General features: G+C 34.9%; 2 protein-coding genes across 2 annotated transcripts; both read right to left on the reverse strand.

Moving 5' to 3' along the window:
- Positions 1-219: 219 nt before the first annotated feature.
- Positions 220-2,546, reverse strand: LOC128554564 (uncharacterized). Its single transcript, XM_053535832.1, has one exon. The coding sequence runs from the start codon at positions 2,190-2,192 to the stop codon at positions 744-746; it is 1,449 nt and encodes a 482-aa protein (XP_053391807.1). The 5' UTR covers positions 2,193-2,546; the 3' UTR covers positions 220-743.
- Positions 2,547-16,098: 13,552 nt separating this feature from the next.
- LOC128554563 (E3 ubiquitin-protein ligase TRIM71-like) lies at positions 16,099-18,438 on the reverse strand. The gene has a single exon (XM_053535831.1). It carries the CDS (start codon positions 18,237-18,239, stop codon positions 16,575-16,577), a length of 1,665 nt encoding a protein of 554 aa, XP_053391806.1. The 5' UTR covers positions 18,240-18,438; the 3' UTR covers positions 16,099-16,574.
- Positions 18,439-18,807: the final 369 nt, after the last annotated feature.

The following is an 18,807-nucleotide window of genomic DNA, read 5'->3' on the forward strand; positions in this document are numbered from 1 at the left end:
TGTATGAAATACCAACAGTCTGTACAACAAGGTTCAGAGAACAGTTTATATCAATAACAAGTATCTGCCGATTAGCCTGAAAACGGGTAAAATCCTTTAAGTTTCCCGGACGGTGGATTAACCTACCTTCAGCGAAAACTGTCCGGTTGATACTCCACAGGGAAATAGGGGTACGTTACGTTTAAATGTATAAAAGTACACGGCGACGTAGCACGTGAATGATTTATAGTTGAACCGCTATAATTTGGAGTTTTCAGATAATTAAACAAGACTAATTTTAAACAGCAATGCACAATTAGTCTATAATTACAAACGAACGGATTTCGTTATAAGGCAGGAAAATCACGGCAACAACAAAATGACTTCAAAATTAACGCTAGAACGAGTTTAGTTTAATTTTAGAATATACAGTACAAGTTTAGTCAAAACACGTCAATTTTTGTTTCACCTTACGGTAACTTATGGTAATTTTAAAATAAATAATTTTTAAATTAAAGTTTAAAATATTCAAACAGCAAATCTCATTTTCATTAACATATATCGGGAATTATCAATTATTTAGTTTCAATAATAATATAGTGCTTTCACTATTTCAAGAGTTTCATAGTATTTTAACTTGAAAGTGTTATAGTTTGACATGTCCTGAAATTCAGAAATCTTCTTTATTGGGTCGATAGTTTACATGTCTTAAGCATCCTGCAGAGGGTCTAATATTTACATTTTTGAACTATGATTGTAACGTCCTACTTCAGTTCATACACTTTCACTTTCTCAAGTTCTCTCACATAGAGTCTATTATCTGTGCAAGAAAAGGTTATGCTTCTACCAAACACGCCATCTAAGATAATTTGAACCTTGGTACAGTCCTTTGTCAACTGATGAATGCCTCCATCACTTTTTACATATACAAAGCCCTCAACGTCTGCTATAATACTCAAGGGATGTTTAAGATCCTTGTCCTTGAAGGTAGCTGTGACCTTGCCATCCAAGGTCATACTCTTTACAAAGTTATACTCATAGTTTGTTAAGTAAATGGTTTTCTTGCCAGGACTTACAGCTATAGAAGGAAGAGAAGAGCGGTCACATCCTATTGTGTTCAGAACATTTCCATGGATATCAAGTACTTTGATTTCATTGGAATGTAACACATAGAGGAGTTGTGCAATGGCAACAACATCGAAAGCTGGTCTTATAGTTGTTATCACGTTACCTTTACTTAGCACACCAGCCGCTGATACAGCCAGAGTGATAAGATTATTCTGGAATTTAGGTTTAAATGATGTCAGCGAAACTATAATTTGATCGCCCTTGACATTTGTGATACTCCATATGGAACAATAGTCCAAACTTATTTCAGATGTTACTCTGCCAGTTCTAGTATCAATTATCTTCACTACTTTTTTGCGCTCGTCCGCAACAGCTAGGTAGTGCCTCTGCACCACTGACATCCCACGTATACATGGTTTTTCCTTGTCTTTGCAAGAGCTTATATCAATCTCTGAAACAAGTTTTGCAGTTAACATTCTGCATATTTCAGTTGTAGTTTTCATTATTTCCTCTATCTGTGTGGATTGTACCAGTTTATATCTCTGTACCTTGCTCTCTTCATATAACATATCAAACTGACTATCAAGCTTTTCGATTTCACCTTTCGATCTTTTCATTTTTATGAACAGTTTACATTTTTGGCCGTTTTTTCTGTTTGTCTCGACATCAGTTTTCATTTTGTTTAATTCATCATTTATGATATTACATCTGTCTGACGCTGCTTTCAATGTATCCTTGTTATTTTTGTCAATGTCCGTTATCTTCTTGTCCATTTCAGCCTCAAGATGGTCGAAAAACTTGTTAATCTCATCACGCTGCTTTTTAAGTTCTGCCTTTGCTTGCTTTTTCATTTCCTCTACTTCAGTTTTTCTAGAATTAATTTTGTTCTTTTTTTCTTTCAGCAACGTAAGTTTTTCATCGAAATATTCAGCAAACTTTTTGAATTCCTCGTTGTTTTCTAGATCTATAACAATGTCCGGTACATGGTCGACATTTTGGCATTGGCGATGGTTTGTCGTGATACACGCACTACATCCAAGTGTGTCACATGACCGACAAAAGTATTCAGTAACCTTTGTTGGATGTTTAGAACACTTTTCTACGCACACATCAAGTACACCTGTTCTTGCTACATCAACAGGCATATTTTTCTTATCCTGGAGCACATGGTGTTTGAACGCTTTAAATCTCCCGTGACTGTTATAACATTGTCCACACAGATACTCTGAACAGTCCACACAGAATCCTTCCGCTTCTATCTGTTTTCCATCACCAACACAGGGTTCACAATATATGTCCTTGATTTCGTCCGATGCGGCTGTTACGGATTAACTGTAATTTCGTGATGATGCCATATTTATAAAGTAATAATTATATTTTGCGTGCAGTATAAAATAACTAAGTCTATTTTGTTCATATACAATCAACTCCGCAAAATAGTCAAGTTTTACCTTACGTAAATTTTAAAAAGTGTAAAGCGATCTCTTTTTATCAGTCCGTGGTTTATAAGAACGAAAATGTATATCAAATATACTGGTATTTATTGCTTTAATCAAATCTGCATTCTACTTTATCCACACGTCTGTATAACTATACTTTACTTCCTTGACGATATTGATTTCATGAACAAAGGTAGACGTAATATTTCAAGCGTAATACTAGTCATTACATCTGTAAGAGGAGAACATTTGTAAACAGATCTATGCATATGGTTTCTTTCTTTTTCTGTTATTTTCGACAAAGTGACCCAAAGGCATTAAAATGCAAATGTTATATAACTACAGAGACCATTTATCTCTGAATTCAGTTTTAAACAAATGTACAAAGTCAATCAATTTAACTCGCAAATAAAGGTTACCGGCAAATAAAGACCACATTCTGACTCTTCTTAAGGTATTAGATCACTAACTGTAATGTTTTCAAAATGGCCTTTGCTTGGTATATTCTGAAAGGTAACCGTGTTTTGCACTATTTTGCATTTTTTAAACAACTTTTACCGTGCCGTTTTTTATAAATTTTGTATAACTTATGGTATCTCCTCAAGCTCAAGTAGAGACAAATTTCAAAGTGGTGGCCACTATCCAAAACGTTTGCAGAGAACTGATTTTACCATTAATTTTAATAAAAGAAACATCAAACTATTGGTAAACAATTATAAAACACACACACAAAAAAATGTAAATATCATTTTTTATGGTGCCTCAAGAAAACGGATTTAATGAGACAGAATTCATACTTCAACATTGAAAAAAATAAGGTCGAATGCTGTGTTTCTGTTTGAATTTTGTTTACTGCATTAAAAAAAAACCTTAGGGTAGAAGTAAAACCTACCAAAATTTTCTTCCACAATAATAATCTAAGAGTGAAAGCAAAATAGAGAACTTTCCACCGCATGTAACTCAATATTTTTAAAGATTTGTAACTCTACCCCTTCTGTTTAAGTAGTAAATTCACTTTAACACCAAGAAATCGCTTATAAATTCATCTTTTCCATTTTTGTACAAGAAATCAGTAATAAGTCTTGAAAGAAGTAAACACTTACTAGAAAAAAAGGAAAATAAGAAAAAAAAATTTGGTCCCAGTAGGGCTTGAACTACGCACCCCTAAGAATTGCAGTAAAAGTAGGTTTATGGTAGGAATTGAATACTCTTCAAAAAGGAGGTTCTCTATTAGTGACCTAATACCTTAAACGACAGTTATTAACAGAGTCGCTAACACAGGCTATCGTTGACATGTACGCAACCACGCACACACGAACGCACGCTATTATGCACGTGCTGATCGCAGTTTGAAGATCATTATTTGTGATGTCATATGCATGCGGATATATACACTTAATGGAACTTTTAACGCCCACTGGCTTTCTTGACTGTCTATAGTGTATTCGTGACATTTTTCACACATTTAAAAACATATGTTGCAGCTATAACTTTGAAATGTAAACAAAATGTGAAAATACTATGTTTTCATGTTATCTATTTGACGACCAAATCATGATATTAAAAGTCTTATACAACCAATTTTTTTACACATTATTGTCTTAAATTTACAAAGAAAGCAATTTCTTAAGCGTTAAAAAAAATTTGGGGCTAAACTAAATTGACTTCTTTAATCTTTTTAAATACATTGGAGTCAAGTATGGTTTTATCTGTACAATTGCATTCTGTACTACCAAAGGTCTTAGATCATATTTTATTCGAATGGGAAATTCAAAATTGAATATTATAGAATAAACAAGATGAACTGATTACAGGTTTTACATTTTACACTGGTACTGTCATACACGTATAGGACATATGGAGGAGATTCCATAAATATATTCTTTGGCAATATAAATTTTCACATCAGTTTATTTTTAATACCAGGGCGTACATCTGCCTACATGTGTGCTTACCTAAGTGAGCGAATTGCATTATAACTTGAAAAAATGGAGGACATTTAATTTCCGAAATCGAAAATAGGATATAGGGGCCTACTTTACACGGTCAGTGAGTTTTTATTCGTATAACTTATTCGATGACCTCTTTCAAGATATTTTAACTTTCCTCTGGTTTTTATTTCGTTGTCGTAGGTATCGGGACAAAACAGATATTGCACGAACAAATACGAGAACATTTTTTTGACAACTTTCCGAAGGAAATAGCACTTCCGACATTCATTTCCTCAATCCGATGGCAATTGTTGTTCTTGCTCCAACTGTCATCTTATCGCAGACAACGTTATGTCCAGTTTTATTGTAGGGATAACGCATGTTTTATCGTGTTGTAATATCTGCAGAATCCCTCGTAATTAGTTGTTGCCAAAGTCCGGTAGGGCGTATACCAATAACGTATCCCAGAGAGATTCTGCAGATGTTATGAAACGAAATCAACATGCGCAAACGCTATTCTAGTATAAAAGTATAAAAAAGCTCTAAAAAGAATATATTGCCTATCAATGTCATTATTTTAAAAGTGTTCATTTCAATGTGCTGTTTTATGACGTTACCGACATTTCCATTGGAACTATCATTATACGTTATTATACGTTTACGCTCTGTCATGGAACACACATAAAGGGTGAGTAAAATGTAAAAAGGTGATGTAAGAGCGCATGAGCGCTGGAATCTCTATGTTGACACACGTTTACTAGTAAACTGTTAATACTTTGCTTTTGTGAGGAGAACCTTAATCACATTTTGTTTCATATTAGATCTATATTTGGTTTAGCAAGAAATGCGCTATAGATAACAACTAGTTTTTCAGATACAAATTACTATTACAAACTTTGGGAATTGAGGTTTATGAAAGGATAAAGTTTGGTTGTTTCTCATTATATTAATTTAACTATTTAGCTGTGTTTTAATGCACCTCTGTACAGTAACGATGACAAGGTTGCGAATCAATATTTTTAAAATGTGTTTGTGCTCGGCTTTCTAACTTCATTATGCCCTTGTCTTTAGAAACTATCATTAGTTTTTTTCTTATATATTTAAAACAATAATTTGAAAGTAAAAACTAGTGGGAAATCTATTTTATTTACTTAAACTGCTTATGTCTTCACTCCTCGGAAAGATCTGGTGAAATACTGAAAAATAATAATTCCACATTTTACAAAAGTATTATCGAAACATAAATTAACTTTTTCACTGAATTGAAGCCTGCAAGTGATAATTTTGAAGTCCAAATTAAAGAAAAGAAAGAAGGGGAGCGGTGGTCTAGTGGATAAGGTGTCGGCCGCTCAATCCAGGGGTCGTGGGTTCGAGCTCCATTGGGGTCACGACCATGACTTCTCATATGACACCAGTACTGGTTTTTCCAGGAAGCGGACTCGAGAGTGGTTCCAATAAGCTTGAAGCTTTCATCACAATCGAGCTAAAACAAATGAGTATAAACTAAAGAAAAGAAAGCACACTAATGTTGGAAAAGTATGAAGAATACATGATATAAAATAAATATCTGCAAAGTTGTACTGGCTTTTGTTTCGTCTAGTTATATCGGATGACCCATGGACGGGCTATAAGAGTTCTATATGCCAGCCATAGAGGCCCAAAATTTTATAACATTGAGACAAGTCTATAAAACATAAAATACTCAGTAATCGATAATGATATTTTATTAATAATTATTAAGCACAGCTATCTGTTTTTCTTTTATATTACATCATTTCTCTTCTGCGTCACTGACGCAGTTAATAATGCATTTTGATATTTAAAAACTAGAGACAAAATCTGTTATACATAGATAAAGTCAAAATCATCAAATCTCTCCGTCGACTGTTTCAGTTTGCATTTACTATTACAGAAGAAGATGTTTATTGAACACAAAAATGTGAATACATTTTCTTCTAGATTCATTTTTCGCCTTTTGCTAAATATCATGAAAATTTCTGTTCTCGCAAGTGAATACTTTGCAAGAAAAAATCAATTGAATAAAGTGTCTATATGTGTTTTTCTGCTGTGCAATGTAACTCTACTTTCTAGACGACTGTTTCAACCCTGTGCTGACATTTTCCAACAGTTTTTAAACCCTTTTCAACTGTTATAATTGCTTTATGTATGGGTACAATAAGACCAGAAGCAGGGAAATGACACCGGAAGCGCGAAACATGAGAAACAATACATTATGATGTGCACTAAAATTTCAATCAGTGCTGACATCTCATTCTGCATATGATATGTCTTCATTTTCCAGGACAATAGTTTTCTTCTGAAAGTACTCTGTTAATTAGCCACCAAATACTTATTTACTTTGTAATAAAAATTATTAAAGCAATTGAAATATTCAATGTGTTTATAATGCATTAGCAAATTTAACTCACAAAAGATTCTGTTAAGGATACTGGAAGCAACTGTCCTTTCGGCACATACTCACACCTGAGTACTTTTGACGTAAAATTTGAACCAGTTCGAGTGGGGATTTCTACTTTCTTAACTTTGCTGGGATGCACACACATGTTGGATATGAATGCCATAATTGCATAATAAGATCTGCTTATGGAACTGTAACTATATTTGTGATGTTTTAAGGGGTGGTAGATTTTCTTCCCGTGATATGAAGTCAACTCTCCAGGAGAAGTAATTTTCATTTTTATATAACAAAGTTCATCAAGTTTCTTTTGATATCTTACAAATCTTTTTAAATATATCGTTAATCATGAGGTGACCAATCATAAATATTTTCTCAGTGTAATTCATCTATCAAGCGGTTAAGAAATGACGCAAAGCATAAATAATTATCATAAGATTACTAAATTTTCATCATCACCTATCCTCAGTTCAAAAGTCAATATCGTACTCGGATACGAAATGTTTAAAGAGTCCATTCTGTGTTCAGTCAAGGCGCCTCAACATCACAGTAATGTGTGTGTCATTCATTCTAGACTGAATGTGAGTTAGTTAACACAGGCTGAATGCCTTCTTAAGGTGTCATGTTAAAGTTACAAGAGATGTTAACATTACTTTTAAAGCAACACATCGTGTTTTACAAAGTCCATACAAAAGAATGGCACAAACCACATTGTTAAAACTATTCCCTGTCTAAGACGTGCATTTGTTGGGGCATATGTGATCTTCAGAAACATTCTTAGTTGATATTGTTGTGTACATCAAGATGTATATCCAAATGACAAAAAACTCAACGTATATCTTTCTTCAAGTATCCGAGCTTTCGTGAAAAAAAAAACAATTTCTGTATTCTCGATACGAAACTTCAACATCAACGGAAAGGGCGTTTAATATATCGGTTTTCTCGAATGTTTAAACCACATTTCCCAAAGTAGCGCCATGTTATTGTCGTGAAATAATTCCGATGACATTCAGACAAAAAATGAGTATTGGAAATGTGAATTACCCCTCCCCATGTCCGTAACTTCTAAAAGCGTGCCTGTGTCATTCTAGTTTGTGACCTCGAAACACTTGTTCCTAATTGCTGTTGCCTGCTCCAAATCCGTCGATGTATATTTGACCGTGGAGTAAATTTATTTGGCAACAAACTATGTCTAGAAAAAAGAGCGATACACAGCCACAAAACTGGTAATTTCCCTGGCATATTGTTTATTTTTACCATCCCCAGTAACTGATCCAAAGACAAAATCTTCTATTAGTACCATTTGTTTAAAATAGTGTGTGATAAAAACAACAAGAGTAAGATGGTGAGCCTTTTCATCAAGCTGCACCTGTTTCTTTATATCGAAGGGAATCAATAATAATCCTCATAGATGGTAAGCAAAATGTTATGGACTGCAGTGTCCAAATCGTAAGCTTTTGGCCTGAGTTTAGCTTTTCAACTGAAAAAACGTAACTTTAATAATGCCTCTTAAACCTTCAGAGATATCGTCATGACACTTAGAAAAAAATACAGTTAGGCAATGTATTTGTAGCCTAAAGACAAGAACATGTAGTTACAAATTTATATAAAAAGTGACATAATTTCTTTTCTGAGACGAAGTAGATCTAGTTTAAACATTTCCATTAAATATTGCTCTATGATTTTTATCATAATTTTGTGTCTGTGTCTCGTAATGTATTTGAAAAGTTTTAAGGTTCATATTGCTGTTTCCGTCAAATATCATCAATTTAATCGATACTTTCTGTATATTACGAATACATTTTTTAAAAGAAATATAGCAATTAGAGCTATAATATGAATATCTTCCGTTAAAATATTTGATCATTAAATATTGATTTAAATGTAGAAAATCATCCCTTACTAACACGTTTAATTTGACAAACTGTTTAAAGTCTATTTGTAAGTTTTGTGATATCTAGTGACAGCCATTGTTTGTTCCAACTGCATTACATATCTAGTCTGTATTTACTAATAAATGTATTAGTGTGCAGTAGTGACAGACTTTGTTTTTTCAGCGCTCACCTTCTTACATTACTAAGTTAGATAATAGCTTTAAATCAGTAGAAATTATTGCCCAGATTTGACATAGAAATTTTGTTTGAAATTTATTCATTAACATTTCCAGAAAAACTATTGTTGTATGTTTTTGTGATTGATGAATAAATTTAGAATGTTTATGAGAACAAGAGGACCATCATGGTCCTGAATCGCTCACCTGTCCCCACATGACCAAGTTTTGAACTGAGTATGACGTCGTTTTTTCTATTATTTGACATAGTGACCTAGTTTTTGAGCTCTTTGACCCAGTTTTAAACTTGACCTAGATATCATCGAGATAAAAATCCTGACCAATTTTCAGGAGATCCATTGAAAAATATGGCTTCTAGAGAGGTCGCAAGGTTTTTCTATTATTTAACCTAATGACCTAGTTTTTGAAGGCACGTGACCAAGTTTCAAACTTGACCTAGATACCATCAAGGTGAACATTCTCACCAATTTTCATGAAGATCTCATGAAAATTATGGCTTCTAGAGAGGTCACAAGGTTTTTCTATTATTTGGCCTAATGACCTAGTTTTTGAAGGCACATGACCCTGTAAAAATTTATCTAGATATCATCAAGATGAACATTCTCACCAATTTTCATGAAGATCTCATGAATAGTATGGCCTCTAGAGAGGTCACAATGTTTTTCTATTTTTAGCTCACATGTCACAAAGTGACAGTGTGAGCTTTTGTGATCGCGCAGCGTCCGTCGTCCGTCGTCCGTCCGTGCGTCCGTGCGTCCGTCCGTCCGTGCGTAAACTTTTGCTTGTGACCTCTCAAGAGGTCACATTTTTCATGGGATCTTTATGAAAGTTGGTCAGAATGTTTATCTTGATGATATCTAGGTCAGGTTCGAAACTGGGTTACGTGCGGTCAAAAACTAGGTCAGTAGGTCTAAAAATAGAAAAACCTTGTGACCTCTCTAGAGGCCATATTTTTCACAAGATCTTCAGGAAAATTGGTTAGAATGTTCATCTTGATGATATCTAGGTCAAGTTTGAAACTGGGTCACGTGCCGTCAAAAACTAGGTCAGTAGGTCAAATAATAGAAAAACCTTGTGACCGCTCTAGAGGCCATATTTTTCATGGGATCTGTATGAAAGTTGGTCTGAATGTTCATCCTGATGATATCTAGGCCAAGTTCGAAACTGGGTCAGCTGCGATCAAAAACTAGGTCATTAGATCTAAAAATAGAAAAACCTTGTGACCTCTCTAGAGGTCATACTTATGAATGGATCTTCATGAAAATTGGTCAGAATGTTCACCTTGATGATATCTAGGTCAAGTTTGAAACTGGGTCACGTGCCATCAATAACTAGGTCAGTAGGTCAAATAATAAAAAAACCTTGTGACCTCTCTAAAGGCCATATTTTTCATGGGAACTGTATGAAGGTTGGTCTGAATGTTTATCTTGATGATATCTAGGCCAAGTTCGAAACTGGGTCAACTGTGGTTAAAAACTAGGTCAGTAGGTCTAAAAATAGAAAAACCTTGTGACCTCTCTAGAGGCCATATTTTTCACAAGATCTTCATGAAAATTGGTCTGAATGTTCACCTTGATGATATCTAGGTCAAGTTCGAAACTGGGTCATGTGCCTTTAAAAATTAGGTCAGTAGGTCAAATAATAGAAAAACCTTGTGACCTCTCTAGAGGCCATATTTTTCACAAGATCTTCATGAAAATTGGTCTGAATGTTCACCTTGATGATATCTAGGTCAAGTTCGAAACTGGGTTATGTGCCTTCAAAAATTAGGTCAGTAGGTCAAATAATAGAAAAACCTTGTGACCTCTCTAGAGGCCACATTTTTCATGGGATCTGTATGAAAGTTGGTCTGAATGTTCATCTTGATGATATCTAGGTCAAGTTTGAAACTGGGTCAGCTGCGGTCAAAAACTAGGTCATTAGGTCTAAAAATAGAAAAACCTTGTGACCTGTCTAGAGGCCATACTTTTAAATGGATGTTCATGAAAATTAGTCAGAGTATTCATCTTGATGATATCTAGGTCAAGTTTGAAACTGGGTCACGTGCCTTCAATAACTAGGTCAGTAGGTCAAATAATGAAAAAACATTGTGACCTCTCTGGAGGCCATATTTTTCATGGGGTCTGTATGAAGGTTGGTCTGAATGTTCATCTTTATGATATCTAGGTCAGGTTCAAAACTGGGTCACATGAGCTCAAAAACTAGGTCACTATGTCAAATAATAGAAAAAAAACACGTCATACTCTGTTCAAAACTGGGTCATGTTGGGACAGGTGAGCGATTCAGGACCATCATGGTCCTCTTGTTAGACCTACTGACCTAGTTTTTAACCGCACGTAATCCACTTTCGAATTTGACCTAGATATCATCAAGATGAACATTCTGACCAAATTTCATGAAGATCCACTGAAAAATATGGCCTCTAGAGAGGTCACACGATTTTTCTATTTTTAGACTTTATGACCTAGATTTTAACCGCACATGACCCACTTTCGAACTTGACCTAGATATCATTAAAGTGAACATTCAGACCAACGTTCATGAAGATCCATTGAAAAAAATGGCCTCTAGAGAGGTCACAAGGTTTTTCTATTTTTAGACCTACTGACCTAGTTTTAGACCGCACATAATCCAGTTTCAAACTTGACCTAGATATCATCAAGGTGAACATTCTTACCAATTTTCATGAAGATCCATTGAAAAATATGGCCTCTAGGGAGGTCACAAGGTTTTTCTATTTTTAGACCTACTGACCTAGTTTTGGACCGCACGTGACCAAGTTTCGAACTTGACCTAGATATTATCAAGATGAACATTCTTACCAACATTCATAAAGATCCCATGAAAAATGTGACCTCTAGAGTGGTCACAAGCAAGATTTTACGGATGGACGCACACACGCACAGATAGACGGACGCCATGCGCACGTGACCCACTTTCGAACTTGACCTAGATATCATCAAGGTTAATATTCTGACCAATTTTCATGAAGATCCATCGAAAAATATCGCCTCTAGAAAGGTCATAAGGTTTTTCTATTTTTAGACATAATGACCTAGTTTTTGACCGCATGTGACCCACTTTCGAATTGACCTAGATATCATCAAGATGAACATTCAGACCAACTTTCATGAAGATCCATTGAAAAATATGACCTCTAGAGAGGTCACAAGGTTTTTCTATTTTTAGACCTACTGACCTAGTTTTTGACTGCACGTGACCCAGTTTCGAACTTTTCCTAGATATCATCAAGATAAACATTCTGACCAATTTTCATGAAGATCCATTGAAAAATATGGCCTCTAGGGAGGTCACAAGGATTTTCTATTTTTAGACCTACTGACCTAGTTTTGGACCGCACGTAACCCAGTTTCAAACTTGACCTAGATATCATCAAGATGAACATTCTAACCAATTTTCATGAAAATCCATTGAAAAATATGGTCTCTAGGGAGGTCACAATGTTTTTCTATTTTTAGACCTACTGACCTAGTTTTGGACCGCACGTGACCTATTTTCAAACTTAACCTAGATATCATCAAGGAGAACATTCTGACCAACTTTCATAAAGATCCCATGAAAAATGTGACCTCTAGAGTGGTCACAAGCAAAAGTTTACGGACGGACGGACGCACGGACGGACGGACGACGGACGCCACGCGATCACAAAAGCTCACCTTGTCACTTTGTGACTGGTGAGCTAATAAAAAATGATCAACACATATTGCAGTTTTTATCTTGTCTATAGTGATTGAAAACCAATTTCAGGGACTATAGGATTGTGCTTTACCGTGTGTCCATCCTTCATTCCATCCATTGCAATTTCGTGTCTGGTCCTAAACTCAAGGGATTTTAATATAACTTGGCACAATTTAACCATAATGACAGAAAATGTCATGCACAAATCCTGGACCCCTAGCTCAAAGATCAATGTCCGACTTTGAGGTCAACAGGGCTTTTTGGTTGGATTATTTTGAAAAAAAAAGGTAGGGCTGTTGGCCCATGGGTTGGTGTCTCATTTTGGTTAAGTTTTTATCCCACGCCGAAGGCGGAGGGATAGTCTTGGCGTTGTCCGTCTGTCTGGAGGAATATTTGAATAAAACTTCATAATGATACACATGTTAATCACTATAGGGAAATGCTGCCGGTCAAGTTTCAGTCAGCTTGCCCAAGTAACACCAGAGTTATGGCCCTTAGTGTTTCTAGTGTTAAATATATAGCATATTAAAAATATGACAATTTCTGCTTCATAACTTGTGACATATTTGACATAGAAGTATGAAACTTAAACTGAATTTAGATCACCATAATGTTGTAGTTCACACACAATGTTGTCAGGATCTCTTTAGTATCTTCAGAGTTATTGCCCTTTAAAATCCACATATTTGTACAAAACAAACTAACCTATTGGAAGAATTTGTCAAACTTCTTTCAGTATTTCCCATTAACATTTATTATCAACATGTGAAGTTTTGTACCCACACCCGGTCACTGCACCGCCCTGGTCGTATGATGTTGTCTAGGTAAAGTTTGAAACTGGGTCATGTAGGGTCAAAAACTAGGTCAGTAGACCAGATCAAAGGAAAATCTTGTTAATACTCTAGAGTCCACAGTTAAAGTTTGAAACTCGTGAGAATTGGTCAGAATGTTTGTCTTGATATAATCTAGGTCAATTTGAATATTGGTCGTGTGGGGTCAAAAACTAGGTCAACCTGTCGAATCAAAAGGAAAAGCTTGTTAACACACTTGAGGCCATGAATGTTTCTCTTGATGATCTTTAACCTGAGTTTGAACCTAGGTCGTGTATGGTCAAAATCTAGGTCACTGAGCCAGATCAAAGGAAAATCTTATTAACACTCTAGAGACCACATTTTAAGTTTGAAACTCATGAAAATTGGTCAGAATAATTGTCTTGATGACTTATAGGTCAAGTTCAAATCTACGAAAAAGCTTGTTAACACTCCAGAGGCCTCATGTACGACCCTATCTTCATGAAACCTAGTCAGAATGTTTACCTTGATGATCTTTAAGCCAAGTTCGAATCTTGGTCATGTGGGATGAAAAATTAGGTCACTAGGCCAGATCAAAGGAAAATCTTGTTAACACTGTAGAGACCACATTTTTTTTTTAAGTCATGAGAATAGGTCGGAATAATTTTCTTGATGACTTCTAGATCAAGGTTCAATCTGGGTCATGTGGGGTCAAATACTAGGTCACCCGGTCAAATCAAAGGAAAAAGTTGTTAACACTCTAGAGGACACAGTTGTAAACCAATCTTTATGAAACTTAGTCAGAATGTTTGTAGATAAAATCTAGGTCAAGTTTGAAACTGAGTCATGTTTGGTCTACAACTAGATCAGAAGGCCAGATCAAAGGAAAATCTTGTAAACACTCGAGAATCCATGGTTTAAGTTTGAAACTCATGAGAATTGGTCAGAATGTTTGTCTTGATGACCTCTAGGTCAAGTTCTAATCTGGGTCATGTTGCGTTTAAAACAAGGTCACCCGATCATATCAAAGGAAAATCTTGTAAATCCATGGTTTAAGTTTGAAACTCATGAGAATAGGTCGGAATAATTGTCTTGATGACTTTTAGATCAAGATTCAATCTGGGTCATGTAGGGTCAAATACTAGGTGACGCGGTCAGATCAAAGGAAAAAGTTGTTAACACTCTAGAGGCCACAGTTGTGACCCAATCTTTATGAAACTTGGTCAGAATGATTGTCTTGATGATCTTGGTGTAATTTAGCATATCTAAAGAATTAACTTTCAAATTTGGATGATACTGTTACTTAAAATAGAAAAAATGGCTTCTACTCAATATCTTTAGTTCGGGTACATCTATATTTTCAGTAAAATTGGTGTGTAGATCGCTTTTATCAAACACAAAGGTTGAGATTGTATTTGTGGGTCACTTGGATTAGGGATAATGTCATTCTAACTAAAATTAGAAAAGTAGTTTCAATACCTCTAGTTTTGGAATGAGATAACTTAATTAATCTTCTAAGTTTGAAAGTTCCTCTGTGGCACCGTAATTTAGAGTGTTTGGCTAAAGCGATCTCGTGTGCAGTTGAACAGATGGGTTGTAGTCCCTCTGTAAATCCCTCTGAGGGCCTAACGTTTCTTTTCATAAAAAAGTCATTTTAATGCGTTGGGTCAAGGTCAAAGTCATAGATAAAAAAATAAAGTAGATTTTCTTTCACTTTGATCTTCAAAAAGATGGTTTCCAGTTTATATCTTTAGTTGGGATTCACTTACTGTTGCAAAACTTGATGTATACAAAGCTTATATGAGAACTGGCTTTGGGCTGTATTTTGGGTTACTGTTACTAAAATTAGGAAAAGGTTTATGCTCAATCTTTAGTTTGGGTACACCTATTGTCAGCAAACTTTGCATTTAGGTACCTTTATCATAGAATCACAAATTGCATCTACTTTTCTTATATCTATGCTTCTGAATGGCATGAATGGATACAGTCAGATATGTATAAGAGAACTTTAAACAGAAATTGTTGGCATGATGCAAACCTGGTTTCCAGGTTTCTTGTCAATTTGTTAATTTTGAATGAATTGAATAAAATAATAAAAGGCTCTACAGATCATTTTATTATGTTATTCAGCTCTTTTACTAAATAAAGTGTATAAAGACACAATGTAATATTCTCTTTATGACATGGTAGGTGTTTTGGTTAAGCATGAAGTTTTCTTCTTTCTTTACCTGATATAGTCGAAGTCAGTTTGATGCCCGTAAAAATGTTATAGTGTAATACCCAAGAATATATAATGTCTTTATTTCACTCCGACGACGTCAAACATCTGATTGATGACACATGCTTATTGAATGACTTGTCGGTCAGTAGTCGAAACTATTGCCCGAATGACCGAGGGCCAAAAGGTTTTAAATATTGACCCCTGCAAGCCATTCATTAAGTGTTGTATTACCTGGCATCAGAAACAAACTTTCATAATTTTCTTCAAGTTCTGACCTTATTCCAATAACATTTTAGGGTAAAACTATAGTCCGGTCAATAGCACTATGGACTGGCGATATATTTAAGGTGTCATGTAATAATATATGATTCAAACCAAAAATACGAGAAAAAATGTTACGAGAAAAAAAGATTTAAGAGTTGAGCCCCAATGTTTTGGAGTCTGCAGAGAATTAAATAAGTCCAAACAAAAATGTACATTACAAACGATCGAATTCTGTTTTATGGTAAGAAAATCAAGGCAACAAGAAAATGACTCCCAAATTAACAATAGAAACCATTGAGTGTAAGCTAAGAACATACAGTACAAGCTTGGTTAAAATATGTCAATATTCGGTTTTCCTTACGATGACTTAAAATGAGTGGTAAGACATTCACAAAACTGGTAAAATGTTCAACCAGCTGATTTCATTTTCAATAGAAACAGATATTCAAATACAACAACTTATATTCGTACCACAATCAGCAGAATAGAAATGATCAAATATTCAGTTTCAATTCGATAATTGGTATAACAAGATAGTTATGCTTTCACTATTCCTAGAGTTTCAAAGTAGTTTTACTTAAAGTGCTATAGACTGACATGTCCTGCAAATCAGAAGTCTTGTTTATTGGGTCGATAGTTCACATATCAGAAACTTCATGCAGAGGGTCAAATGTTTACATTTTGAGCTTTGGGTCCTACTTTAGTTCATATACTTTCACTTTCCCCATTTCTCCCACATAGAGTATATTATTTGTACCAGAATGCGTTATGCTTCCACCAATCACGTCGTCTAAGATAATTTGAACCTTGGTACAGAATTTCGTCAACTGATGAATGCCTCCCTTACTTCTTACATAGACAAAGCCCTCATCGTCTACTGTTACACCCCAGGGATGTTCAAGATCCTTGTCCTTGTAGGTTGCTGTGACCTTGCCATCCAAGGTCATACTCTTTACGAAGTTATTGTCATGATTTGTTATGTAAATGGTTTTCTTGTCAGGACTTATGGCCATAGAAGGAAGGATAGTATGGTCAAGTCCTATTGTTCTCAGAATTTTTCCATGCAGATCGAGCACTTCGATGTAATCCCAGCGTAACAAATAGAGGTGTTGTACAATGCAAACAACATTGCTTGCTGATCCTCTAGTTGCTATCACATTACCTTTACTTAGCGCACCGGACGCTGATACACTCAGAGTGAGAAGATTACACTGTAACATAGGTTCATAACATATCAATGAAACTATAATTTGATCGCTCTTGACATTTGTGACACTCAAGACAGAATTACAATCCAAGCTAATTTCAGATATTACTCCGCCATTTCTAGTATCAGTTATCTTCACTGCTTTATTTTCATCGTCTGTAACAGCTAAGTAATGTCTCTGTACCACTGATATCCCTGTTATACGTGGTTTTCCCTTGTCTTTGGAAGAGCTTACATCAATCTCTGAAACAAGTTTTGCAGTTAACATTCTGCATATTTCAGTTGTGTTTTTCATTATTTCCTCTATCTGTGCGGATTGTACTAGTTTATATCTCTGTACCTTGCTTTCTTCATATAACATTTTGAACTGGCTGTCAAGTTTTTCGATTTCCCCTTTCGATCTTTTCATTTTTATGAACAGTTCACATTTTTGGCCGTTTTTTCTGTTTTTCTCGATAGCAGTTTTCATTTTGTATAATTCATCATTTATGATATTACATCTGTCTGACGCTGATTTTAATGTATCCTTGTTATTTTTGTCAATGTCCGTTATCTCTTTGTCCATTTCATTCTCAAGATGGTCGAAAAACTTGTTTATCTCATCACGCTGCTTTTTAAGTTCTGCCTTTGCTTGCTTTTTCATTTCCTCTAGTTCAGTTTTTCTTGAATTAATTTTGTCCTTTCTTTCTTTTAGCACCGTAAGTTTTTTATCGAAGTACCCAGCAAACGTTTTGAATTCCTCATTGTTTTCTAGATCTATAACAATGTCCGGTACGTGGTCGACATTTTGGCATTGGCGGTGGTTTGTAGTGATGCATGCACTACATCCAAGTGTGTCACATGACCGACAAAAGTATTCAGTAACCTTTGTTGGGTGTTTAGAACACTTTTCTACGCACACATCAAGTACACCTATTCCTGTTACATCAATAGGCATATTTTTCTTATCCTGGAGCACATGGTGTTTGAACGCTTTAAATCTCCCGTGACTATTGTAACATTGTCCACACAGATACTCTGAACAGTCCACACAGAATCCCTCCGCTTCTATCTGTTTTCCATCACCAACGCAGGGTTCACAAAATATGTCCTTGATTTCGTCCGATGCGGCTATCACTGATTTTCTGTAATCTTGCGATGTTGCCATATTCATAAACTAATATTTATCTTCTCAGTGCTGTAAAGAATAGTTTAAAATATTCTGTTCATATACATTTATCTCTGCAGAATAGTTACTTAAAATATACAATGTGTAAATCCATCTCTTTTTTTATCAGTCTATGATTTTTACAAGAACGAAATTTTTTATCACATACACCCTTATTTATCAATGTTATCAAAATGTCAATACCTTTCTGCCTTCTACTTTATTTGAACCTGTTTATATTTATATTTTACTTCCTTGACGATATCGATTTAAAGGTAGCCATAAACTTTAATTAACTCAGGCGTATACTAGTCTTTAAATTTATTTAAAAAGATATCGCGTTAAGTAGGAGAACATTTACAAACATATTTGAGCATGAAATATTTTCTTTCTTTTTTTGTTAATTTCGAACTTGTGATTTAAATGTGTTTAAATGCACATAAGTAACTAGAGAGACATTGTATCTTTGAATTCAATTTGAAACAAATACTTAATAAATATACAATACACATTTGACTTTCAAATAAAGAATACCGGTGTAATGAAGTATTTCGACCCCCATAGAATAATGACC

This window comes from Mercenaria mercenaria, unplaced genomic scaffold (genome assembly GCF_021730395.1).
Source record: "Mercenaria mercenaria strain notata unplaced genomic scaffold, MADL_Memer_1 contig_529, whole genome shotgun sequence".
NCBI lineage: Eukaryota > Metazoa > Mollusca > Bivalvia > Venerida > Veneridae > Mercenaria > Mercenaria mercenaria.